The sequence below is a fragment of the Bos taurus genome, chromosome 5 (assembly GCF_002263795.3).
Source record: "Bos taurus isolate L1 Dominette 01449 registration number 42190680 breed Hereford chromosome 5, ARS-UCD2.0, whole genome shotgun sequence".
In the NCBI taxonomy this organism is placed as follows: Eukaryota; Metazoa; Chordata; class Mammalia; order Artiodactyla; family Bovidae; genus Bos; species Bos taurus.
The window spans coordinates 106,388,010-106,412,775 of record NC_037332.1 but is presented as its reverse complement, the minus strand read 5'-3'; the positions used below and the strand labels follow the sequence as shown (position 1 = coordinate 106,412,775).

At 52.5% G+C, this 24,766-nt stretch overlaps 1 protein-coding gene and 1 long non-coding RNA gene across 4 annotated transcripts in view; both read left to right on the top strand.

The window, feature by feature from the left end:
* The first annotated feature begins 471 nt into the window (after positions 1-471).
* On the top strand, positions 472-19,953 carry LOC112446764 (uncharacterized). Its single transcript, XR_003034856.2, has 3 exons — positions 472-11,444; positions 14,062-14,415; positions 15,579-19,953. It is a non-coding gene; the product is annotated as an uncharacterized lncRNA (long non-coding RNA).
* Positions 19,954-22,927: 2,974 nt separating this feature from the next.
* Positions 22,928-24,766, top strand: part of PRMT8 (protein arginine methyltransferase 8) — a 70,818-nt gene continuing 68,979 nt past the window's right edge. Inside the window, exons 1-2 of one of the 3 annotated variants that reach the window (XM_059886729.1) lie at positions 22,928-23,209; positions 23,302-23,432. In XM_059886729.1, the coding sequence (XP_059742712.1) occupies positions 23,358-23,432 (75 nt within the window). In that variant the 5' untranslated portion in view covers positions 22,928-23,209; positions 23,302-23,357. Of the gene's footprint in view, positions 23,433-24,766 lie in introns of all 3 variants that reach the window. The other 2 variants (XM_005207195.5, NM_001206873.1) reach the window with 2 other exon arrangements.

Genomic DNA, 24,766 nt, shown 5'->3' with positions numbered 1-24,766 from the left:
TCAGTCCTCAATGAGGCCTCGAGTTCCCCCCGCAACCTCCCATGCTGCCCCCCACCCCCAGTCCCTATCCTAACCCTCACCTGTCTCCCTAAGCTCCTGTTTCCTGCTGACGTGCCCCTCTCCTGCCCAGCCCCCTGCCACCTCACCTTGTACTTGAAGGTAAAGGTCTTGAAGCTCAGTAGCGGGAGGACCCTCTGGTCCAGCCCCCTCCCTGTGGCCTAGGGGTCTTATTCTGGGTCTGGTGGTTTTCTCCCCACCTGAACCTTTTCCTCACCAGCCAGCCCCTCCTCTCTGTTAGCATTTTAACACACTACTGGCTCATTCAATACAATTTACTGGCAAAACTCTCAACCCCAGGTCCCCCTGACTCCAGGGCCCTGTCACTGCCGCTCCTGACAGTTTGACGTTCTGGAAAGTACCTGTTCCTCCTGGCACTTCCCTCCCGCCCACCCATTCATCTCAGGAACCAGCTTTCATAGGCGGCCCCTCCCCCCACTGCCACCCAGCCTGTTCTCGAAGATTCTGTGCGACCACTCGGCTGAGACCACTGCCAGCCTCCGACTGCAAAGCCCAGCAGACGCACCTCTGAGACTTCTCTGAGACCTCCTCCAGCCCTGACTGGCCTGTCTCCTGGTTTTACTTCTGTCTCTTGAGCCGGTCTTTCTCAACCTTCTCCTCCAAGCTCCTCTTTCTCTGTTGATCCTGCTGAAAGACGGGTCTCCCAGAATTCTCCACCTGCCATTCCCAATTGTCCACTTCTCCTTGGGTTTAAATGCCGTCACGATGCTGATGACTTCCCCCACCCCCACCAACACTGGCATGGCCACCCCACCAGGGGTCTTTTCTGAGCGCCCCCTGTCAACAGGGCATCTCCTGTAGACAGACGGGAATGCCAGGAGGATCAGGTCCTTTGCAGAACAGGGCATCTCCTTCTGGCAATCCTTTCAAACAGATTCTTCCCTCACTCCCCTGCTTCTTCCTATTCCTCTTAGTTCATTCTCTGGGTAGATGTTGTCTCTGGTCACCCAGCTGGCCGGCTCAACCATGACCTGAGACCCAACCTTGGCTCGTCCCTCCTGGGTATCTGCTTGGTGCCTCCTGCTCGTCTCTGATGGTTCCTTCTGCTCGTCACCTGGCTTAGTCGACTCTACCTTCTTACTGTCGGTGGAGCTCATCCTTCACTCTGCAGTCACGGTGTCCTCCAGACCCACTTTGGCACCTCTTGTGGGGGTTCAGGGGGGCCCCTGCCTCCCCACCCATGCGTGCCGTCTCTGCCTCGTGTGCGGTCCCCTCCCATTCATTCTCCATGCAGCTGCCAGGATGAATATCTACAGGTACAGCTCTGCTCGTGGCAAACTGCCACTTAAAACTCTTCACGGCTTCCCTGATGCTTTCAGGGTAAAGTCCAAACTCCTTAGCGGGGTGTTCAAGCCCCCCACCCCCAACCCCATGTCCCGTGGCCCAGTGCTGCGTGGGTCCAGGAGACTTGAGCTCAAACCTCAGCCGCACTTCTGCTGTGTGATTTTGAGTAAGTTACTTAACCTCTATGAGCCTCCGTGTTCTTGTGTGTCCAGGGCGCTCAGGTGCCAGGTCTGTTTCTCTTTATCTCAAAGCAGGTGCACAGCCACTGTCTCCCACCCCAGGGCCTGCACCCGGCACTCTGTCTCTCGCCCACAACAGCTTATGCCCCCGGACAGCAGACAAACTCTGCCCTAACGCTGCCGCCCTGCATCCTCCCCAGAATATCCACAGTTCTACCAGGAAACCCCCAGATTGGTCCCGATCCTTGTTTCCACTCGGCTGCCACTCTCTGCAGCCCCCGTCCCAGGCCGGCGCCTTCCTGCCGTGCTTGCCCGACTCCTCTCCACTCCTGAGGGGGTCTTCTAAGAGACCCCCTGCGGGAAGCGTCTCCTGCGTGCACACACCTAGACTAGTTACTTCCCAAATGTCCCAGGGGAGTCTTTCCAGGCCTTCCCCTCCTGCCTCCCTGGAGGGCTCTTGGCTGAGCTTCGTGGCAGCCCCCCAGAGGGTAGGGATCATGTCTTACTTATCTTTATATCCCTAGTATGGAGTACGGCACCCTGGGCTGTCTATAAACCTCTGTTGAATGAACAATTTAGACTTGGGATTGTCTCAGGGTGATACTGGGATCCTGACTGTATTTATCGGTGTATAATGCTCTCATTCTTGTTTGTTTCTGCTCCTCTGGGGAGTAGGGGCCTGGGCGGCCCGTCAGATTGTAACCTCCCTGAGGGCAGGGTCTCCGGTTGAGGGGTGCCCTGTGCAATGAGTACACGGCGGGGAGCCTCATCCGTATTGCCGACCGCCCAACTTCTAAGAAGAGGGAACTGTCACGTGGGGTGGCTGGGTCCTAGTCCCACTGTGTGCAGAGCAAACACGGTGGCCGTGGAGGGTCCTGGGCTGTCCCCAAGGTACCGACCGGGTCATGAGAGGTAGCAGTGATGGAGGGGGCAGGGCACATTTGGGAGCAGGATGGCAGAGCTGAGGCCCCGAGGAGACACACAGTCTCCTGGGAGAGTGGTGGACATTCGCACCCGGGACTGTCAGGCAGGGACTGACTTTTCTTACCCAACTGGTTTGAGCTTTTCTTTTAAAACGAGTTTTCAGGCCAGGTCAGAGCATCTCTGAATGTCACTTCCCATCAGTTGAACGGGTGAACTTGCCTGTTTGTAATGTGACAGATCCCTGGGGGCTTTCTCCTGCCTGAGGACCCAGGCCGAGCTGCCAGCCTTCTGCCTCAGAGCTGCCCTGGGCTCTCTGCAGCCTGCCACCAACTCCCCTCACACCCCTGCCACCCCTGAGTTGTTGCACTCCTGGGGTATTTTGCTTTGAGGTGGAGGTGGTCTGCAAGAAAGATGCACAAGCCCCCCTAAATGTGACCCTGCAAGAGCCTGTGGGCTATCCCCTCTGGTCACTCTGGGAAGATGGGCACCCTCACCCTCCCCACCCTGGGTGCCCAGCACTGGGGTCATGGGGGGCTGATCCCAAGGAGGGAGTTGAAGCCCACTGCTGTGCTGGTGTCCATCCAGGGGGATCCTGGCACCTCAGGGAAACTCTTGTTTGTATGCTCACTCTCTTCCCTGTCCTGTGGGTGCGTGATGAACGTGGAGGGCTGGGAGCTAGAGGGCCATGAATTTTGTGCCCCTAGCTCTGAACACCTTTTTCCATATCAGAGCTTTCATAAAGTTGGTCTTCTGATAATCTGCTGAGAAATGGGGTTGGGCCAGGTACTCGGCCGAGCTTCAGGAGTCGTATTCAGTCTAATGAACATCTACGTGTCTTGGTAGAGGGAAGACCTCATTTGGGTCACTGGTCCTAAGACCGATGTGAATAAAAATTCCTTTATCTGCCCTCTGGGGCGACCCTTCAGCTGGCAGTGGGGGTGAGTGAGGCCAGGTGCTCCCAACCCTCCTTGCTTAGGAGCTGGGTGTCTGGGCGTGAAGGATGCCGTGGATTTGGGGACAAGCCCTCCTTCACATGCAGTGATAGAAACATGAGCCTGTTGGGGAAGGGGGAGAGGGAAACTGAGGCAGCCGGTCCCAGGCAGACGTCTTCTTGCAAGTCCGACTCTCGGCATGAAGGTTCCGCTGTTGGCAGGTATCTAAACAGTGGAGTATCTAAACAGAGGAGTGCCCACATTGGGCGTCTGTATTTACAGGCGCAGAGTCATCCAAGAAGGCCCCGGTTGGTGGCTCCTCCATACGCAGGCACACAGGAGATTTCTGTCCGTCTCCCCTCCCTCGGGCCAGGCGTCTGGCTCGTGCTGTGCAGGCAGGTCAGGAAAAGAGTCCCTGCAAGAAAAAAAAAAAACAAAAAAGCCCTCTCTGGAGGAGCCCTCCCGCCTGGGTTCACCAGGATGCTTGCCCTAGAGTTCCGACGGCAACCTCTTGCCCCCATTCTCTTCTCTGCCTGACAGAAGGCCTGAAGCTGTTCACAGATTCTGGACACAAAGCAACTGAGCATGCAGCAGGGCTGTGAATCAAACAGGGATGGGGCATTGAGTCTGTCCATTGGTGGACAGTGGAGGGGAGGATGGCCCCTCAGGAGCTGGGCTGGCAAGGCCCGGGGACTTAGAGAAACCAGGCAGCATTTTTAAGCATATTGGCATCCTGTGTGCATATGTGTATTAGCAGGAACTTACAGCTGTCGGGTCTGCCTGGCGTGTGACTGGCCGTAGGTGGGAAGGTATCTTCCTCTGGTGGTGCTGGACATGAGGAGGAAGTGGAAGGAAGGGTATCCTGGGGGACTGTAGAATTGCTGGGGTCCATTTACAAGGCTTTCTGGTTGTACAAAATGTATTTAGAAAAAAAAAATCCACTTTCTAATCTTGCTCCCAAATAATGAAAGGCAGTGAGCCTGGAAATAAAAAGTTACAGGAAGGCATCTTGTGTCCATTCATTCACTCATTCACTCATTCATTCATTCGTTCATTCAACTAGTACCTATGAGTACCTTTTGTGTGTCTGGCACTTGTCTAGGCATGGAGAAGGGGGGACACACAGAAGGTCAGGCTTTGCTCTCCTGGGACTCACCTCACTGTGAGGAAACTGAAAGGCATGGCCAGGGAGTGGTGGAGCCCTCTAGCACAGGCGGGGAGGTGGCTGCCCTTGTTCACCGTGGTTTGGACGTGGGGTGCTGAGTGCCCAGACTTCCCTGTGTTGGAAATTCTTCCAGCCTCTAAGTTTGGAAACATGTCATTTGAGCACTTTTTATGGAGATCTTTAAAAGGACATCCCCTCTGCCTTAGGAAATTTAATCCACAGAACACAACCTCATCTCTTTTCAATGCTTTGGTCCTAATCTTTCCTTCCCCTTGACTGTCCCCCAATCTATTCTTGCTCCCCTGCTGCCATACAATTGGCCATTGCCCTTACGAATTTAAGACTGACTGGAGGAAGGACAGAACCGATTCTGTTTAATGAGTGAGCCTCGCCTTGCGTTCAACCTAAGGGTAACAAGCTCCGGCTTGGTGGGTAGGGTGCTGCAGAGACAGGGTGATGACTGTTCTCTTACTTTTCTGAGCATTTTCCTTGCCTTAAGCTGTGTTCTGCAGACTCACAGTGGCTGGATGTAACTTCTGGCTAAAGTAGGGCAAAACTCTATAAGATGCAGTGTCAAAGTGAGTGACGTGGTGTATAATACTTTGAGAGTTTAAAGAAAAAAAATTCCCCAGGGGCTGGCAAGCCCCAGGAAAGGTTTTATGGAACAGAAAGTTAGCTAGGCCTTGGTGACGGGGATGAAGGGCTTGGTGAGTTGAGGGGAGGCAGCCCCTTTATCAAGAAGGAGGAGTAGGCTGAACTCTGTGATGGAATCAGAGGGTCTTTGTGATCTGTACACATAACTCTTCATGGGGTTCTATGTGCTGTCATGTCTTCTACCCGCAGGCCAGGTGGGGATGTATTATGCAGATTCTAGGCCGCTCTGGGTTCCATAGGCACTCATGGGTGCATTTGCCAGCTGTGGGTGCTGCCTGGATTGTGGGCCTGAATCACAAGACAGAGACTTGTGCACCAGCTGTGACTCCGATGACTCAAAATGGGACAGCATTATGGAGCTTGCATGTGTCTGTCAAAGGCAGAGGAGAAAGAGGGCTGGTTCCATCCCCTCTTTGCACTGTCAAAGGCCCGTCCCCTTCTCTGGAACCCAACTTGCCCTAATATTTCAGAAGGATGACAAAGTTGCACTTGAAATCAGGAGCCACCAATGGGTATGAGCTCATGTGGGTATCTGTTATTAGCAAAAAAGTATGAGGGTCTTTTTTCAATTTATAAAATTCCTTGGAAATCTAGAACAATAGGGAAAAAAAAAAAAAGACATGCAACTGGGCCTAAGACCCTTCCATGTGATGCCCAGTTGTGTATTCACTTAGAGTAAGGTGAAAAGTCTCTTGAAATCAGTCACTATTAATGAGTCAACTATTTTTCAAATGGCTGCTGCTGCTGCTAAGTTGCTTCAATTGTGTCCGACTCTGTGCGACCCCGTAGACGGCAGCCCACCGGGCTCCACCATCCCTGGGATTCTCCAGGCAAGAACACTGGAGTGGGTTGCCATTTCCTTTTCCAATGCATGAAAGTGAAAAGTGAAAGTGAAGTCACTCAGTCATGTCCAACTCTTTGCAACCCCATGGGCTGCAGAGTCCTCCGTCCATGGGATTTTCCAGGCAAGAGTACCGGAGTGGGTTGCCATTGCCTTCTCCAATTTTTCAAATGGAGGAAGATGTTAAACTTATAGGCATTAGGATCCATTCATTCATCCAACCACTCTTTACTGAGAGCATAGTATGTTTGGTTCAAGATGAGGGATTCAGCAACAGTGGCCCCCTCACCCTTCCATCCCAAGATCCCAGAGATGACAGAATAGAATGAATACTTGTATAAAATTACATTAAAGAACATAAAACAGTGCCGGAAATTTAAAAAAAAAAAAAAAAGGTGTCCTTGGTACAGAAGAAACCGAGGACTCCCCCAAGGATGGAGAGCAGTCAAGATCAGACTGATGAGGGAAACCACAACTCCAATGTCCCTGCAGAAGGATCACTAAAAGATGTGCTCTGGGCCCAGAAGTGGCAGATAATGGGGTGAAGGGAGGTGGGAGTATGTGATAGGGTGAGGGCTTGAGGTCACCAGGAGGCTTGGGTAGGCAACTGAATCCCTCCATTCCTCCACATCCAGTCTCTTCAGGGCAGGCAGGGAGCAGTGGAGACTGCTTGGATACTTGGGTGAGAGAGACTGAAGCTGAGCAGTGCTCCAGGGTGGCTGACACAAGCCCAAGAGGAAGATTTCACTTCTCCCCTCCCTGCTTGCTCACTCCCCCAACAGCAGGCACTTCCCCTTCACTTAGATTGGAAAGGCTGGAGCCAAACCTACCCTGTAACACATCCCACTTCCCACTGCCAACCTGACTTTCCAGTACAGAAAGGGGCATGCCTCCAGGATTCACCAAAAAGCTGTAGAAAACCCAACTGTGAAAAAAGATGTGCTGATTGTAGGAGGCAAAAGTTCACACCAAAGCAGGTGCTAACAGTACAAGCAGAATGGGACTTCTCTGGAGCCTTTGGAGTAATAAGTACCACTATCAGATCTGTAAAATGATCAGCAGGAGACCTTGGAAACAAACTGTGCACAAGGACATATAAGAATCAACAGATGGGCTGGACCGGCAGTGCGGATGAGAGTGAAGAGTAACTGGTGAACTGGAGGTGTTCTCTGCAGCCTGTGGTCTACAGGACCATGAGATGGAGATACGGATTGAAGCACTTGCGAGAGAGGTGGAGGACACACTCTGTCCACAAGAAGTTTGTGAGGGATGGAAAGGGTGAAACACAATAAGAAAGCTTACCGGGAGACAGAAAAGAAACCACTGAAGACCAAATTGCAAGACGAAACCGGATGACCAAGTGCCAAGAAGGGGGAGTGACAAACACCTGCGACTGGATACAGCACAACAACAGAGTTAGAGGAAAACTACTAAAAAAAAAAAAAAAAACCCAAAAAACAAAAACAAAAACTTCCAGGGAAAGAGGGAAAAGATGATCTAAAATGGAAGAAGGATGAGAGGGACAACAGACTTCTCGTTGGCTACACTAGATGCAGAAAGGCAGTGGAACCACATACAGGAACCCTCTGGGGTAGGGAAGACCGCGAGCCAGGAACCTGTCCCCAGTAACACTCGCCTTCATGTGTGCAGGGGAAAGAGTCACTCTGGACATTTAGGTCTCAAAGAGTTCCCTATCTTCTCTCTAAAAAGAAAGGTCAGAAAAAAGCAGAAGAAAAGTGGGAATGAAGAACCTCCTTTTTTTGCTGACTCCCCACACTTCTGTCTCAGAAAGAGATGGTCACTTTGCTCCTGGTTGGAGAAGAGCAGACTGAGAATCTCCCCCAGGCCAGCTGGCTGGACAGAAGCTTAACTGTCAACAGCTCTAGAAGGTCTCGGCCTGCCCTTGTGTGGTCACTGTGGTAAAGTGTGCGACAGGGCCTGACGCTGGCCATCTCCTCTCAGCCCTCATCCTAGGACTTGCTTTTTTCTCTGAAGCCTAAAGAGGCTTGGCTACGTAACTGGGGTGGCCACCATCCCGTGGAGTGTTTGCTTCTCTTTATTCTCAAATCCGTCCCGTAGGCGTTAAAGAGGGGATGAGGCTGGGAGAGGCTCTCTCCCCCAGACTGATGCTCAGGGCAGTAGTAGACACATTTGTGCAGCCTTTGCCTACTGGAATCCGTGTCACAGCAGCCTTAGATGCTCAGAACATCAGGTGCATGCCTGGCTGAGCAGAGGGTCATGGCCTGGACCTCTGGGAACTCTGCCCAGTGGCCTGGCAATTTGAGAGTCTGCCAGCTCAGCTGGAGGGAGGAGAACGATCTGTTGGGAAGAAGCCCTTGACGGCCTTGGGAAGGAGTGAAGGAAGGAAATAAAAACTGCTGTCACAGGCTACAGGTACTGGAATTCCAGGCAAAGACCCAGGGTGCTGCTCTGGGACACTGGATGGCTGAGAGACGAGGCTTACAGGGCTGCCCCGGGGTCTCAGCGGTCTGAGCCGGCAGAGCTGGTCCTGGCTGGGAATGGTCTGGATCCCCTGGCAGGCCTCTCCACCCACTGAGGGGGCTTTGGAAGCTCTTTAAAATTTCATATGGTATTAAAGTCATCTCCCCCACTCCAGTTTCTCTCCTCCGTATAACTGTGTCTGAGAAAACCATGCCAGGCTCATGTTCCCTACAGGAGTCTGTGCCTCCCTGGTGGCTGCTCTCTGTGGCCCTGCCTGGTTCCCTAGGGGCCAGAGGAGGCCCCGAGCCTCCTTCACCCTCATGGGCCTTGGCCTGGGTTCTGCCTGGTTCTCCAGATGGGGCTGAATTTGGGAACCAGTGTGCCCAGTCGGCTGTCTTTGGAAGGGCCCTGGGGATTTGGCCCATGCTCTTATTATAATCCTAGAATGTGCAATCTAGTGGGGGACCTTGAGACCCTTTATCCAGCCCCTTTGGCTCTGGTCTGTTTTCTTTAGATAACTGCCTTCTTCGCTTAAAAAAAAAAAAAAAAAAAAACTCTGAAGATGCAGGTCCTTCTGCATTTCTTGAAAAGGCTTTCCTGCACTTTGCTTGCTGTTGGCCAAAAGAGGTTACACTGCTGTATGCAGGCCCACTGGGCGCAGAGGAAGGGCCAGCCTGAGGACTCTCCCCACCCGTGAGGAGCACTGGGCACCAATGGCCTTATTCCATGTTGGCCCTGGAACGAGGAGGCCCCTTGATTCTTGAAGCTGCCGTGTAAATTACATGTTTTTACACATCACCTGTTGGTGGCTGATTTGACTGTCCCGATTTCGTTATTCACACTTTAGGCTATATCCACTCATTTAAAGGCATCTGAGCACAAGTGGACGATGCAGTGGAAGTGGGAGCAGAGAGTAAACAGGGAGATTGGAGAGAAACAGGAAGTCATTCGTGGCTGCCTTGCAAGTAGATTCCCAGGAGTTCGAGTCCATGGGTGCCTAGGGCTGGCACGCCCCTCGAGTGGGTGCGGAGAAAGCGGAACACTGGCTGGCATGAAAGTGAAAGTCCCTCAGTTGTGTCCGACTCTTTGCAACCCCATGGACTACACAGTCTGGAATTCTCCAGGCCAGAATACTGGAGTGGGTAGCCGTTCCCCTCTCCAGAGGATCTTCCCAACCCAGGCCTTGAACCAGGGTCTCCTGCATTGCAGGCGGATTCTTAACCAACTGAGCTATCAGGTATATTTCTCCATAAATTCCCAGCTAGAAGGACACCCTCTTCCCCAACTCTACAAGCTGCACTTGGGTGGAGTATTTGAGAGCAGATGATTCCTCCCAGGAGACCATGAGTATTTGAGATCCTTGGGGGCAGGAGGTGGCATCTACAGCTTTCTCTCTTTTTTTTTCCCTGCGTTTTTGTGTGTTTTTTTTTTTTTTTTAACAGAAAAACCACTTTGAAGATGAGTGGGGCTGGTTGTTGGTGTGGCCCGCGTGCCTGAGCCCCTGGATGGGGCACAAGGCTCTCCAACACTTTTGTTCTTTTCCTCATTTGCCATGCTGTGGGACAGCATCTCGCCTCTAGACACCACCTGGGCTTTCCAATGACAGAATGGAGAGTTGACAGCGAGCTCCTGGCTCAGCTAGTCCCAACTCAACAGAGGAAGAGTGATGACAGGGCGCATCCGGGACTCTAAGGACAGGGACAGACCCTAGCCATCCGCGCTCCTCCACTTCCGTCTATCTGATACCTCCCTCTCCAGGGTCTTGAGCAGCCTGAGACCCAGCTGGAGTTAGAATTTGAGCCTCTTGATTCTAGCTGAGTGCTTTTCTCCGCTCCCCCACCCTCCCAGTGCTCTGTGCTTTCTCTGCAGCCTGCAGGCCAGGGTACAACCCACCCACAGGCAGGAGAATGAAACAGGATCTTAGAGTGCAGGGCGCACTTCCACCCCAGAAAGACGCTCCCCCTGGCAGGTAGCTGATGCTTGACCTTCCACCATTAGAGATTCATTCCTTTGTCACTTGGAAGTGAGGCCGGCCTATAACTCTGGAAAGGCCACCCGTGGCTGATAGCTAACAACCTGCTTGGGCTGTTCCTGCAGGACAGTTGGTATCTGATGGTGGCAGGGGTGGAGGAGAAGCCAGGACAGAGAGATCTGAAACTCGCTGAAGCAGGAGGACAGCTTCCCAGGTGGTGCTAGCGGTAAAGAACCTGCCTGCCAATGCGGGAGACAGAAGAGATGAGGATTCAGTCCCTGGGTCGGGAAGATCCCCTGGAGGAGGGCCTGGCAACCCACTCCAGTATTCTTGCCTGGGAAATCCCACGGACAGAGGAGCTGTGGTGGTCTATGGGGTCGCACAGAGTCGGACGTGACTGAGCATGCATGAAGATGCAGAAAGACCACAAGCTGGGGGTGTTGTGAGGATGAGTCCTCCTTGTTGCAGACGTTCCTTACAGGCTACCACCCATCTGCCCAGCACACACAACAGAACACGACCAGAGCTGCTTCTGCATGGACTGAGCCACACAGTGCATTGGTCCCCGGCTGAGGGAACAGAAGAGCTTGAGCTGTTGTTTTGTGACCGAAAGGCAGAGGAGGGGGCCCCAGAGGCCGAGGGGATGGTGTGCTTGCTACCCTGACACAGGGCTTTGTGTTCTTGCAGACACAGAGTGGGAGGGTTCCGGCCAGAAACAGAAAGGGCCGGTTCCCCAGGAGGCTCAGAGGGACTCAGAGCACGACGAGGGGGCTGGGGGCTCATCAGGTCTTGCCCCCAGCTTCTGCACAGCATCCAGAACTGCCAGGTGGGCGGGGAGACGACAGCCCTGCACGGCCATCAGCCTCCTTCCAAGCGACACGGTCGACGTGGGCACGGGCGAGGCTTCTGGAAGCAAGTTCAAGGTTACTGGACGTTGACGAAGGGGAACAGAGATGAAGAAGGAGAACTCCGTGTGAGTGCCTACAGGGTGGTCCTGCAGGGTCTCCTGGAAACTCATAGGAGGGGCTTTGGTAGGGGAGGGGGTTATAAGGATCCTCTGTCACGTGACATTTTAAAAAGCAGAACTCTGGGCCGCTTTTACTTGGTTGGGACACAGGGTGGAGTTGGCCTGGTTATAACTGGAGTTTCTGTATACCATCTGAACCCTGCCTGAGATGCTGCTTGAAAAACAGCCTCTGGTCCTGGGACCTGGGATAGAGACCACGGCCCTGCTTGGAGAAAGTGCCGGAGCTCACGGGTGCAGCCTCCTCTTCCCCTCTATGTCTAGGCCATGAGTCTGCAGGACTGCAATTTGTACCAAACTCAGTCTGGGAAAGGGCGGAGTTTTCAGGGACCTCATTATCCAACCTGGAGGAGGAAGGGGGAAACCTAACCCACCTTGTCTTATGAACTTGAGGGTAAAATGAGGCTGAAGGAGGAAGACAAGGTGTGCTCAGAGGCTCCAGGCTGGAAACCATGACCTGAATGAACCTCCTGGGGCCTAGATTATGGGCCAGCGGGGAAAGGGTACAGACAGAGATTTGTTTTAAAAAGAGAAGGCCGTCTCTGCAGGCTGGAGAAAAGTCAGAGCGGATAAGCAGAGTTGTTCTGCTGTCGTTGCCCCTGGGCCCGCTCTCTCCTTCCTGCCTGTGATTAATCCCATGCTGGTCCAGGACGCATTCACTAAGTCCCCAGGCCGTGGAGTGGCAGATCTGGCCCCTTGAATAAGCCGAGTTATAAGTTCCAGAAGTTAAGAGGGCGAGGTCCTCCACGCCTGCAAATATGGTATGCGACCCAGGGTGACACCACTCAGGGCAGGAACTAAGCAGATGTGACAGAAGGAGCTGCAGCAGGAACACGGCCTGATAGGTGCCATTTAGATGGAGTGGCCCTGCCTTGAGCCATTGCCCGGCTGACTGACGGATGCTGCGGCCTCAGGGGGATGGGGTGTGCTCTTCACCCGGAGAGTCAAACAGAACCAGAGGAGATGCAGTTTTGGCAGAGTGAAGTCGGTCACATCCGGCCGCACACCATTGCGCCCGTCTACTGAGCTCTGCAGGGAGCCTGGCTCTGGGTCAGGCACGTTGCCACAGCGCAGCCTGCCTCTTTTGTTTTTTATTTGAAGGATAGTTGATTTACAATGTTGCGTTAATTTCTGCTGTGCAGCACAGTGACTCGTATATATATTTTTTTTTTCTATTTTTCTATTCTTTATATTTTTGTTCTTTTCCATTAGGGTTTATCATATGGAATATAGTCCCCTGTGCTATGCAGTAGGACCTTGTTGCTTATCCACCCTCTATATAATGGCTTGCATCTGCTAACCCCAACCTCCAGCTCCATCCCTCCCCCACTTCTCCCCATTGGCAACCACAGGTCTGTTTTCTCTCTGTCTGTGATTCTGTTTCGGTTCCATAGATATGTTCATTGTGTCATATTGTAGATTCCACATGTAAGGGACATCATATGGTATCTGTCTTTCTCTTTCTGACTTAACTTCACAATGTATGACAATCTCTAGGTCCATCCACGTTGCTGTGGGTGGCATTATTTCAGTCTTTTTTATGGCTGAGCAGTATTCCACTGTGTATATGTACCGCATCTTCTTTACCCATTCTGGTCAATGGACACTTAAGTTATGTCCCTGTCTTGGGTATTGTGAAGAGTGTCATGAACTAGGGGTGCATGTATCTTTTTGAGTTGGAGTTTCGTCTGGGTATATGCCCAGGAGGAGTGGGATTGCCGGATCATATGGAAACTTCTATAGTTTTTTGAGGAACCTCCATCTGTTCTCCATAGTGGCTGCACCAACTTATATTCCCACCAACAGTGTAGAAGGGTTCCCCCTCCTCCACACCTCCTCCAGCATTTGTTATTTGTAGATTCGAATGATGGCCGTTCTAACCGGTATGAGGTGATATCTCATTGTATTTAGTTTTGTTTGCGTTTCTCTAGTAACTAGTGATGTTGAGCATCTTTTCATGCGCCCATTTGGCCTACCTCTTTTTGCAAATGGGGTTCTCGGGGCTCAGAGAAATAGAGCGATGTGCCCAGAGCCATAACGGAAAGTATCAACATCTGGATTTAAACCCGGGTCTGTGCTCCTTCTGCTGGTGGAGTTGGGGAGACAGGGGCTGTGTTTAGCCCCCCATTAGGAGCGTGACCTGAGAAAGCTCTGAAACCTTCCTGAGCCATCCCTCCCTGATGTACAAAACAGGGGTATAATGCAGCTCACCTCTGGGGTCAGTGTGGGCTCGGCGCCTGGCCTGGAGCAGGCACTTGGCCTGCAGTCACTGCTCTGGGGTCACCGTGCTCCCTCCCTTCCCTCCAGGCTCTGGAGAGAGGCTGCACAAGCTCGGGAGAGGCCCTGAACCCTGCCAGGGCTGGTCCAGCCCAAGAGAGGGAAGCTCTGCTCTCTGGAAGCCACAGCTGCATTTGAATTAAACAGATACCTGGATGGTCCATGAAACTGAAGCCACTCTTTTCTTGTTGTATGATTTTTAAACATCACACAAGCTTTACGCAGTTCTTCCCATAGAATAACCCTGGGAGGTGTGTAATGATGACAACTGATTTTTGTTTTCCTGCAGGAGAATCAGCTCCAGGGGGACCACTTCTGATGAGATGAAGACTCTGGCTGGCCTTGTCAGCACCCCAGCAAGCTGCTGCCTGGACTATCACCCAAGGTGGACATTGAGTATTTGGGACAAGACATTAATGTGAATATATTTTAAAGCCAAGAGTCATGAGACACGTAGAAGTTCTGTCTGCATGTACCTGGATACATACATGAGTCAGAGAAGCAGTTTGGGGATCATCTGCTGCTTTGAATGATTCATGTGTCAAAAAAGATCCCCGAGACCTCATGGGGGTGTAACTGGCCACAACCCTGCAGCCTGGGCTGTCGGGAAGCTTGCTGGCTCCCCCACAGAACTCTGCCCCTGGTAAGCATCTCAAAAATGAAGTGGTGACTATTTATAATGATTGTTTGCTTATTGACTTTGAGGCTGCGAAAGCCAAAGAGGACTGTTTAAAAAAAAAATGGAGTGCGCCCTCCTAGCCCAGTGCTGGAGTGACCATTGCGATGAGCATTAGCGGCAAGCCTTTCTTGTAAATGTCTGACTGGCCAGGACTGGATTTTCCATTTGATCCCTCTGACACGCCTCACTTTTCAGCCCTTGTTTTGGCCATCAGAGTTGAGTTTTGGTCTGAGATGTGACCAGTCTTGGTTGTCATTTGGGTGTGATTGGATTCGTCATTCAAACCATGCATAAAAGGACAAAGCAGAAAGGGGACTGGGGCTTATCTCATGTGAACCCCCCTTTTTTTTAAAGAAAAAGAAAGGGGCTTGAAGAGGGAAAGGGACTTTTTCAAGCTACCCAGCCATTGACTGACAGAGCTGGGACCAGAGCCCAGATCTGCTGACCCCTGCGGTGACCCTCTTCCCCCACATCACTCTGTTTCCCTCTTATGTGGACAGACATGATCTTCTATGAAGATGCTGGGAAGGAAACCCACTTTTATTAGAACACTCTTTCTTAGGAATTGTCTTAGACGCTAGGTCTGCCTTGGCTCATTTTATTCTCACAGTGCATCTGCCAGAGAGCCATCTCCATGAAGCCACTGATATAGGAATGAGAGGTTAACCGACTGGTCTGTAAGACCACAAAGCCCAGGCCCTTTCTCCCAGGCTCTGGCCAAAGGTCTCTCCTCCCTTTTGCTTCTTCCTCCCTCAGCCTCTCACACACTCTGAAGCAGGCTCTAACGGCCTAACATGGGAGGTTTTAAGCGGTATACGGTTTCCTTGGGTTACAGGTGAGTCACGGGTGGACTGCATCTTATCAGCAAGTCTGGACACAACAGATGTTTCAAAGGGACTAAGCAAGACTTACTGGAAAGTCAGGGTGTGGTTTTGCAGGTGGTGGTTTTCTATTGGGTCCCCTGGACAAGAAGCAGGGGCATCTGGCCTCCAAGCCAGGTTCTCCTGGCACAACTCTCCAGAAGGAGCGGGAAATGAGACGTGCCCGCAGGCCTGAGAGTCCCCTGTGCGCACTGCACCCAAGTGACAGGTAATTGATGTCATTTTTTGGTCTTTATTGTTTTTCAGACCATAGAACCTCTTGGTAGCATCCAATCCATGCTTGGCTGCCTAGACCTGGAATCAACCTGGTTTCCTCTCAGGAAAAGTGCCCCATGCCTCAGATGGTCTTGTGAACACTCTGCCAGGCTGTCGAGCTCTTGGCGTAGGAATGCTTTTAAAACAAGGATTGTGTCTTTTATTTCATGGATCCTCCCCCTCAAATACCCAATCCAGGGCTTTTAATGCAGTAAGTAAATATTTTTGTACTTAACATTGGAATAGTGGCGGGGAAGGGAGGCTGGATTTTCACCTTCCAAGGGTTCAGGCTACACCCCAAGGAATCAAATTTTTGAAAGGATCTGGCAACATACATTAAAATGCTGCCACCTTTGAGAAACTATCCTGTGGAAATGAAATTCCTGTTCATAGGGGTGTATGTAAAAGACCATTTATTGCAAAATCACTTAGACTGACAAGAAAAATCAGAATGACTTGAAAATCCATCAGTAGTAGGGTGCTGGTTGACAAAAGCATGGTTTATCCACATAGCGAGACATTTTGCATGTTTAAAAATAATAACTTGGATTTACATGTAATAACCTGGAAAGGAGTCTCTAAGGTAATAACATACTGTTTAACAAAGAGATCAAGTTGCTGAGTGATGTATGTTATTCCACTTCTGTACAACACATTCATGGTCCCTGACTTAGCAGAGTTTTGGTTTATGATTTTACAACTTAACCATGGTATGAAAGTGATGGTGTGTTCAGCAGGAACCATACTTTAAAGGTTGAATTTCGATCTTTTCCTGGCCTAGGGACATGCAGTCCAATACAGTCTTGTGATGCTGGGCAGTGGCAGTGACCACATCTCCTGGTCGGCCCTGCAATTGTGGTAAACAACCGATGCTCGTAGAGCCATTCTGTACTCAGATAGCCGTTCTGCTTTCCTGCTTTCAGTATATTCCATGTGGGGAGGTGGGGTGTTACCAAATGGACTTTGTGTGAGATGATCTTGCTCAGCTGTAGGCTGATGTAAGTGTTCTGAGCATGTTTAAGGCAGGCAGGGCTAACCTGCCTGTGATGTTCAGGAGGGTAAGCGCATTTTTGACTCATGGTATTCTCCATCTGGGATGGGTTCATCAGAAGACAATCGCTACTGTAAGTCAAGGAAGATCTGTTCATACATTTGCATGAGAAACAAAAGCAGGATATACAGAAACATGCGCGTATCACCAGAGAGGGGTAACTTAATTTTTAAGTTTTTAAAAATCTAGCAGTTTATATTAAAGAAAAAAAATGCTTTAGGAAGGGAAGAGATAGGTCAGGGCAGTTAACTGGTCCAGAAAGAAAACAGGTGGAACCAAGCACAGCTTTTTTTGCCACCTCAGCTTACTGTGCACCCCCAGGCAGGACCATCCCTAAAACTCAGGATGAGCTCTTCACTGGGGCAGGTCACACAGTGTGTTATGTCCCAAGAAATATCAGTACTTGATGTTTTGGGGAGGGAGGCAAGGCTGCAAAATTTCCCATCCATAAAAGTTTTGGAAGCACACAGGAACTTTAGTATCTTGATAATGTGTCCCCAGCCTTACCTGAATGGAGGCTACTATGCTTCTATTCCAGGTCCTAAAGCCTCCAGGGTCTCCTGTCTATATCAGTGGTTAGTTCTTGCAGGGCCTCCCTGACAATAAGCCATTGGTTATAGCTGTATTGAACCTGTAAGACCCAATCCATATGACCTCTGATAGTACCTCTGAATCCATAACCATCTCCTCCTGAGAGGTCATCAGGGCAGGGCTGTGTCTTTTCATCTTCTGGTCCAGAACACTCAGCACAGTGCTTGGCTTAGCGTATCTGCTATAGAAGGGCTAATGGAAGAAAACGTGTGCTGAGTTCTGGCACCAGATAAATGGAATTGACTTCTAGCTGGCTTTGGGGGACCCAGGAGAGATTTTCCAGAAGAAGGTGAATCTTAATGACTTAAGAGGAAAGGAATGGAGTATCCAGCTTCCACCAAGGAGAAGAAGCTGATTTTTGTTGTGACAGCATTTTAGAAAGACTAAAATAGTATCTCTAAGGGCTCTGCTACCGTATTCCTCTTCTGCCTCCTCCAGAGAAGTTTAGGTTCCATCGTAGGCCACTGAGAAAATGTATGGATGTCTTATGAGTCCTTCTCACCTTGGGAGGGCTCCCCTGAGAGCTCAATTCATAAAGAATCTGCCTGCAATGCAGGAGACCCCGGTTCAATTACTGGGTCAGGAAGATCCACTGGAGAAGAGATAGGCTACTCGCTCCAGTATTCTTGGGCTTCCCTTGTGGCTCAGCTGGTAAAGAATCTGCCTGCAGTGTGGGAGACCTGGGTTCAATCCCCGGGTTGGGAAGATCCCCTGGAGAAGGGAAAGGCTATACACTCTGGTATTCTGGCCTGCAGAATTCCATGGACTATACAGTCCATGGGATTGCAAAGAGTCAGACATGGCTGAGTGACTTTCACTTTTCACCTTGGGAGAAAGGTAGGTAACAATAGCCTGGGGTTTAGCTTCTTAGGGGCTTAAAACACCAAGGAGTAAGCTCTGAAGAACTACCAAGAAAACGCCTCCCAAGTATAGTTAGAATAAATAGTCAAGTCAAACAAGATCATATCCAGCAGAAGACTACAATGAATCCATTTAATCAGACATTATCAGAGTAAAGAAGAAATAACATTCTGGTTTTTATGGCAACTGAAAAAAAAACTCACGTTACTTTGCAGGCATTGGTGGCACTCTTTAAGTTGTTTGGGGGAACATAGTTTAAGAAACAATTTGGCTTGAATTGGGGAGAAATAGGACTGTGGAGGCTTCATGCAGGAGAACTCCCCAGGTGAGGGGTTGTCTGAAGGCTCAGCCAGGTAGCTGGCTGCTGCAGCCTTGGCTTGGCTCCCACCTCCCAGAAGACACTAAGAACACTGCTGGGTTTGCTGCTGGGAGGTGATGATGGGTAACGACTGTGGCCTGATTCTTGAGGCGCCATGGATTCACTGCAGCGTGTCTCAGCCATATGTGAGCCCTGGCCACGTGTGAGCTCCCCCGAGGAGGAGGAGTCGGGGGTGGGAAGCCACGTGACACGTCTTATACATCCCCTCTTATTGCAGCAACCACATTTGAACAAGCTGGCATCTGGGTTTCCCTAAACAGTATGTGTGCAGGCCAGAGAAACTGCACCCTGAGCCCAGGTGCTGGATTTGGGGAGGCAGCAGAGGAAGGGTTGGCTGGCTTCTGAAGAACATCTACTACACACGGTCTTCATCTTCCGGGGGTGGGGCTTGGAGGAGACAATGATGGGGTGGATGGAACATTAGAGGCATTGCTCAGCCTTCCAGAGTTTGCAGCTCTGCTACTACATCTATGCCAAATAATGAGTCCAACTGGACCCTTCTAGTGACAGGCGACTTGGTTTTTCTGTGGCATCTCATAAAGAAGGATTGTGGTTGTTCGGTTGTCATGTCTGTCTATGACCCCATGGACTGCAGCACACCAGGCCTCCCTGTCCCCCACTATCTCCTGGAGATATAACCACCCCAACCTGCCTATCTGGGGTGGCCCTGCTTGGCCTGGCTCATAGCTTCATTGAGTTATGCAAGTCCCTTTGCCACGACAAGACAGTGATCCATGAAGGGGTTAGGCAGGATAACTGGTCCAATTACAGCATAGTCCTCCCCAAGCATCCTTCAAAAACCTCTGCATACTCAGCCAACCCACAGCACAGCTTTACTCTCTCAAGGACCTCTGTTAGGGATGGACCTTTTGATAATGTGAGGCTTCTTACAGTTTTGGATGGGTCTTCTCTGTGACTTAGGGATTTTTCCTCAAATGGGTCTTTTCATCTCTAAATAGCCAACTGTCCTCAACCATGACTACCTGTTTGACTCATCCGGGGACTTAAAAAAAAAGATCCAGGTACTAGTTTCTTCTTCACTAAGTCTTAGTTTCTGGGGGTAGAACCAGAGCATGGTGTTTCTAAAACTCTCTGGATGATTCTCAGCAAGGTTGGGACCCACCCCCTGTCCCTGGAACCCTGGGTGACCTCTGGAAGATCATGCTGGCATCCTGGACTCGCAAGCCCACTCCACCACGTGGGCTGTTCTCTTGTGTTTTTGTGTCATCTGTTATGATGTGGAGACAGCGACAGTATATCAACTTCACAGAGTTGTCGAAAGAACTTCACGAGGACACATTACGTCTGGGAGAATCTCCAGCACGTGAGAAGGGCTTGATTGAGTTGAACTCAGAGCCCCCAGCTCAGGGCCTTGAAATGTGAGTGCAGTGTCCGTGTTCTTACCATGAACCAGGCATGTTCTAAGCATTTCACTTGTACTATTCAATCCATTTTGTTGCATTGCAGACCTGGTGTAAGAAAAATGACAACAGCAAAATTAGTCTTTGGGATTTCTTTACCAGGTAGGACTTACTGTACAGACCACACATTTAACTCACACCCTGGAGAGCTCCCCTGTACCCCCGGTCATAGGCCCTCTTGCCTCCCACCAGAGTCCTTTCCAAAGAAAGCTCTTCTATAAAAGTTCTGTATATTTCAAAACATCCAAGGTGATTAAGGGCTTCTCAGTTGGCTCAGTGGTAAAGAACCTGCAGGAGATGTGGGTTTGATCCCTGGGTTGAGAAGTTCCCCTGGAAGAGGAAATGGCAACCCATTCAGTATTCTTGCCTGGGAAATCCCAAGGACAGAGGATCCTTTCGGGCTACAGTCAGACTTGCAAAGAGTCAGATACAACTTAGCGACTGAACACATGCACGCGCATCCAAGGTGATTGGACCTCCTCAATGGTCATTCCAGTGTCTTTGCCTATTGCTAAAGCCCAGTGCCTGCTCATGGGCTAGGTATAAAAGCGCTGCCCAGTAAGTTCTTGGTGGAATGACTACATTAATCCTGCAAAGGAGTATGCCAACATACTTGCGCAAAAGATATGGAGAAAGACGGAAATCCTTGTGAACAGTGGGGATGGTGAGAAAAATGGTACCACAAAATGCCTACTGTGTGCTGGGCACTTTAAATACATTATGACTTTTCACAACTCAGGAGATGAGTATTCAGGTCATCTTTTGCTGTGTAGCAATTCACCCCCAAACTTAGTCTTTTAAAGTAGTGATTAATGAGGTGGGAGCGTAGAAGGGGCCACTGCTCTCTGCTCCAAGATGGCTCTGCAGAGGACAGGAGCATCCACTTTCAGACAGCCCAGTGTGGTCCTCCAACCACTCTGGAGCCACCCTGGGGGCCTTGGCAACTGAGGCACCACCCCAGGCTGGCTCAGGGTTGGATGTGTTGGCCTAGAACACTCTTTGCCATGAGAATACAGCTCTCCCATCTCAGCCTCTCTGCTCCCCATTCTGAGGGGAGCCGTGCCTGGGGAGAAGCCAAGCGAGAGATTTCAACAGAGAACAGAGGAAACACACCCACTGAGGTTCTCATAGCAACATAATCACGCACAGGCAGCAGCCTATTTTGGTGGGAGCTTGTCTGAACCTCCCTCCCCGCCCCGGTTAGTCACAGAATGGATGCCCTGCACAGGCTGCAGCAGTGTGGGGTGGCATGGGCTGGGGTAAGGGGAGAATAATGGACTGGAAGCCAAGGGCTGGGGAGCTCATCTCAGATGCTCCGTCAGCCAGCTGAAGGATCACAGGGTCCTTGCCCGAAAAAATGACAGGATAGGACTGAAGTGGGAAGATCCTTTCTGGTTTCCGTTGATCTTACAAGTGCTGAGCCTCTCCCAGCGGAAGATCATATGTCTCGAGAGATCTTTTGTCTCTGAGAAAGATGCTTAGAGAAAACAGGGTTCCAGAAGGTAAAGGTCATTCTTTAAATTCAGCTCATTTACCCTCCCACCCCCACCCCCAACCTTCGGCACATTGGCAGGATGTGAAAGGGGAGGAGAATGACCAGTGTCACCAAAGACTCTGGTCACTTACCCAGGTCTGTGGGCTGAGAAAGGACAGGGTTAAGGAGGTTAAGGTCATTCGTTTAAATTTACTCCTTCCTCAATTAAACACACATACACACAGAATCACTGGGAACTCAACCGTCTTGCTCGCTCACTCTCCATCCTCTCCCTCCTGCACTTACTGCAAGGCATCCTCTTTCCCCGCAGGACCAGGTGATGGAAACCTCTTTAGTTTCTGGCCCATTTCTTCAATGGACGCTGGGGTTAGTTGAGGACAATCAGGCTGTCAAAGGTGATGTTAAAAAACAACCAGGGCATGCATGCAGGACTGCTCTCCCTGGGTCAGCATGGGGATGAAGTTCAGAGCACCAGGAGGACCAAGGAGCCCCTTTTGGGTCCCTGCCCTCGACTCGTGAAGTGAAAGCTTTAAAAGTGCAGCTGTCTTTGAAGGAGTCAGAACCAAGTTGGCCTGTTGTAATTGGAGACAGAATGCCTCCCCCCACCCCCCACCCCCGCCCCCTGCCCCAAGCCCAGCTTTGTTTCCCACCAGCCTGACAGATGGCCACTAAGAGAAAAAGAAGCTCTCCAAGTGAAGACAGGAATGCATTGTATAAAAATTCACACCCCCTGCTACCGCCCAAACTCCCTTAAAAAAGGACCAAGAGAATCCTAATGGGTACGTGACATCCTCCTTCTCTCCCATAAAAGGGACTTCAAAATCTGGTGATGCTGGGGGAGGGGTGAGGAGGGAGAAGAGAGATGTGTGGGCAGGGGACTGCCAGGGAAGACTGAGGTTGGGGGAGGGAGAGGTCGGCTGCAGGTCACCCACTTGACTTCCTCCCACCCTCTTTTCCAAGCCACTTCTGGCTGAACCTTTGCCCCACCTTCCCAGCGAGGCTGGGAGCCCCAAGCCCTAGGAGAGGCAGAGTGGGAGGAAAAAAGGATGGTGATGCCACACTTGGCCCTAGAGTTGAAGGAGTTAAGGACCCTCCCTCACCCAGACAGCCACCCTTTTGCTCCCCAAACCCCAAACGCCGAGGAAGCATCCAGGAATTGGCAGCGGAGCAGGAGAGGGGGTGGGATGGGGTGGGGTCGGGGCGAAGTGACCGTGGCCCAGCCTTGCCCAGCGCCAGTCCTGGGGGGCGGGGAGGACGCACACCGGGGCTGAGGACCTGCCAGCGCCCAGCTCCGGCGCGCCTGCCTTCTCCGAGCCTCGAGCGTGGCCCAGCCGCGTCCACGCAGCCCTGGCTCCCCTCCACCCCACCCCCCTGCAAGTTGTCTACGGCTACGGGCAGCGGAGGCGGCCCAGAGACCCCCGGAGCCCAGCCGAGGGGGCGGCCCCAGGGCGCGGGAGCCCTCGGTCTGCGCCCAGCCACCGCCCGCCCGGCCCAGCCTCCTCCCCGCCCCCACTCACCGGCTCAGCCCCCGGGAGGGACGCGCAGGGAGCGTGTGGCTTCGCCCGCCGATCGGCAGAAGTTGAGAGGAGTTGCCGGCTGCCTCGGCCGGCCGGACTTTGCGAGTAGAGCAGCCGGCGAGGCGCCGCCGCCGCCGCCGCGGAGCCTTCGGGGGCTGCCTCCCGCCTGCCGGGCCCGCAGCGCGGCCGGAGAGGGGCGGGGAGGGGGTCGCGGGCGCCTGAGCCGCTCGGATCTGTGCGAAGGACTGGACTCTGAGGAGAATAAAACAAAGTGGACTCGGCAGGGAAGACCCTATCGCCGTTGATGGTACCGGCCGACGCTCCGGCAGAGGGGCTGGGTTGGGCTTTTTTTTTTTTTTTTTCCCTCCCATTCTCTCTCTTTCTCTCTCTCTTTTAAAGCGACACCCGCTCTCTCTTTCTCCCATCACTGTGCCACCAAACCCTCGCTGGCTCTTATGGGCATGAAACATTCCTCCCGCTGCTTGCTCCTAAGGAGGAAGATGGCGGAGAACGCGGCCGAGAGCACCGAGGTAAGGAGGCCAGAGGCCGGCCCGGCCACCCCGCGACCGCCGGGCTACCCCGCGGCCGCCCGGACCCCAGCGCGCGCCGCGCCGCTCCCGGTGCCAAACTTTCTCAGCTCCATCCCGCTTGCTCCAGCCGGCCGCTTGCGCGTCTGTGTGTGTGTGCGTGGTGTGTGTGTGTGTGTGCTGGGTGGGGGAAAGACGGTGCCTGTCTCAGGACCCCTCCCTCTTGAAAAATGCAAAAGAGTCGCTCTTACCCCAGCTTCCTCTCCTTCCACCCGCTGCTCGCTCGCGCCCGCCTCGCCACCCCCCACCCCCAACCCAGAGTCCCAAGCCCTGGGCGGCCGCGCTCCCCTGCCCTCTCCTCTGGGCTCCGTTAGGGCTCCAAAGTGGCGGACTGTGCTGAGCCTGGATGGGCGACCCAGGGGCCAGGTCGTTTCCCTGCAGGGCCTGGACCGTCCCTCCGGGCCGTCACCCTTCAAGCTCGCGCTCTCGGTCCCCGCCGCACCGCGGAGAGCTTCGGGCCTCGGGAGTGCCGAGCCGCGCCGGGGTAGGGCAGGGGCACCGCCGACAGACCCTGGCGCCCAGACCGGGGCGGGGGAGAGGTCCGCAACCCGGGACCTAGAGCCGCCTCGGGGGTGCTAACCCGGGGAGGGAGCTCGGGCCGCGGCCACCTTCAGGACCGCGGACAGCGCCCGCGCCTGCCGCAGCCGAGCCCGCGCGCGCTGTGGGGGCTGCGCGCCGCGCCGCAGCAGCTTGGAGGAGGAGGTAGTGGGACCTCCGCAAATTGCGCTCTGGCCCCCAGTCTCCGGCAGCCCGGCAGCTGCCCTTTCTCGACTCTCGAGTTGGCTCGGAGCCGCCAAGAGCCCAGCGTCCCGAGACCGACCAGAGGCTGGGCTTCCTGTCCTCATTTTGACTCTGCTGTCATGACCCCTGGCTCAGCCCGTAGGCTCCGGGCACCTGTAGTCATGCAGGGGATCCGCGTGGGCAGCCCCCTTACCTTCCTGGAGGAACGGTGCGCCGGGGCAGGGGCGGAGTGGGGTGTGTGTGTGTGTGTGTGTGTGTGTGTGTGTGTGTGTGTGTAGATCATCCCTTACTCGGTGGCAGGAAAAAGACAGAGAACAAACTCCCGGACTCTATTAATAGCCTGGTGTCTGGTGGGGCTGCCGTGCCTTTCACAGATGGTTGCCCATATGCAGCGTGGGGCGGGGACGGAGGTGTGGCGCGCGGGGATTGTCCCTCCGTCCGTGGGATGCCCAAAGCGGCAGAGACCCTTCTCAACCGTCTTCCCTCCAGGTCTGAACTGCAGCTAACCCTCTACCCCACCGCGGAGGCAGCAAAGC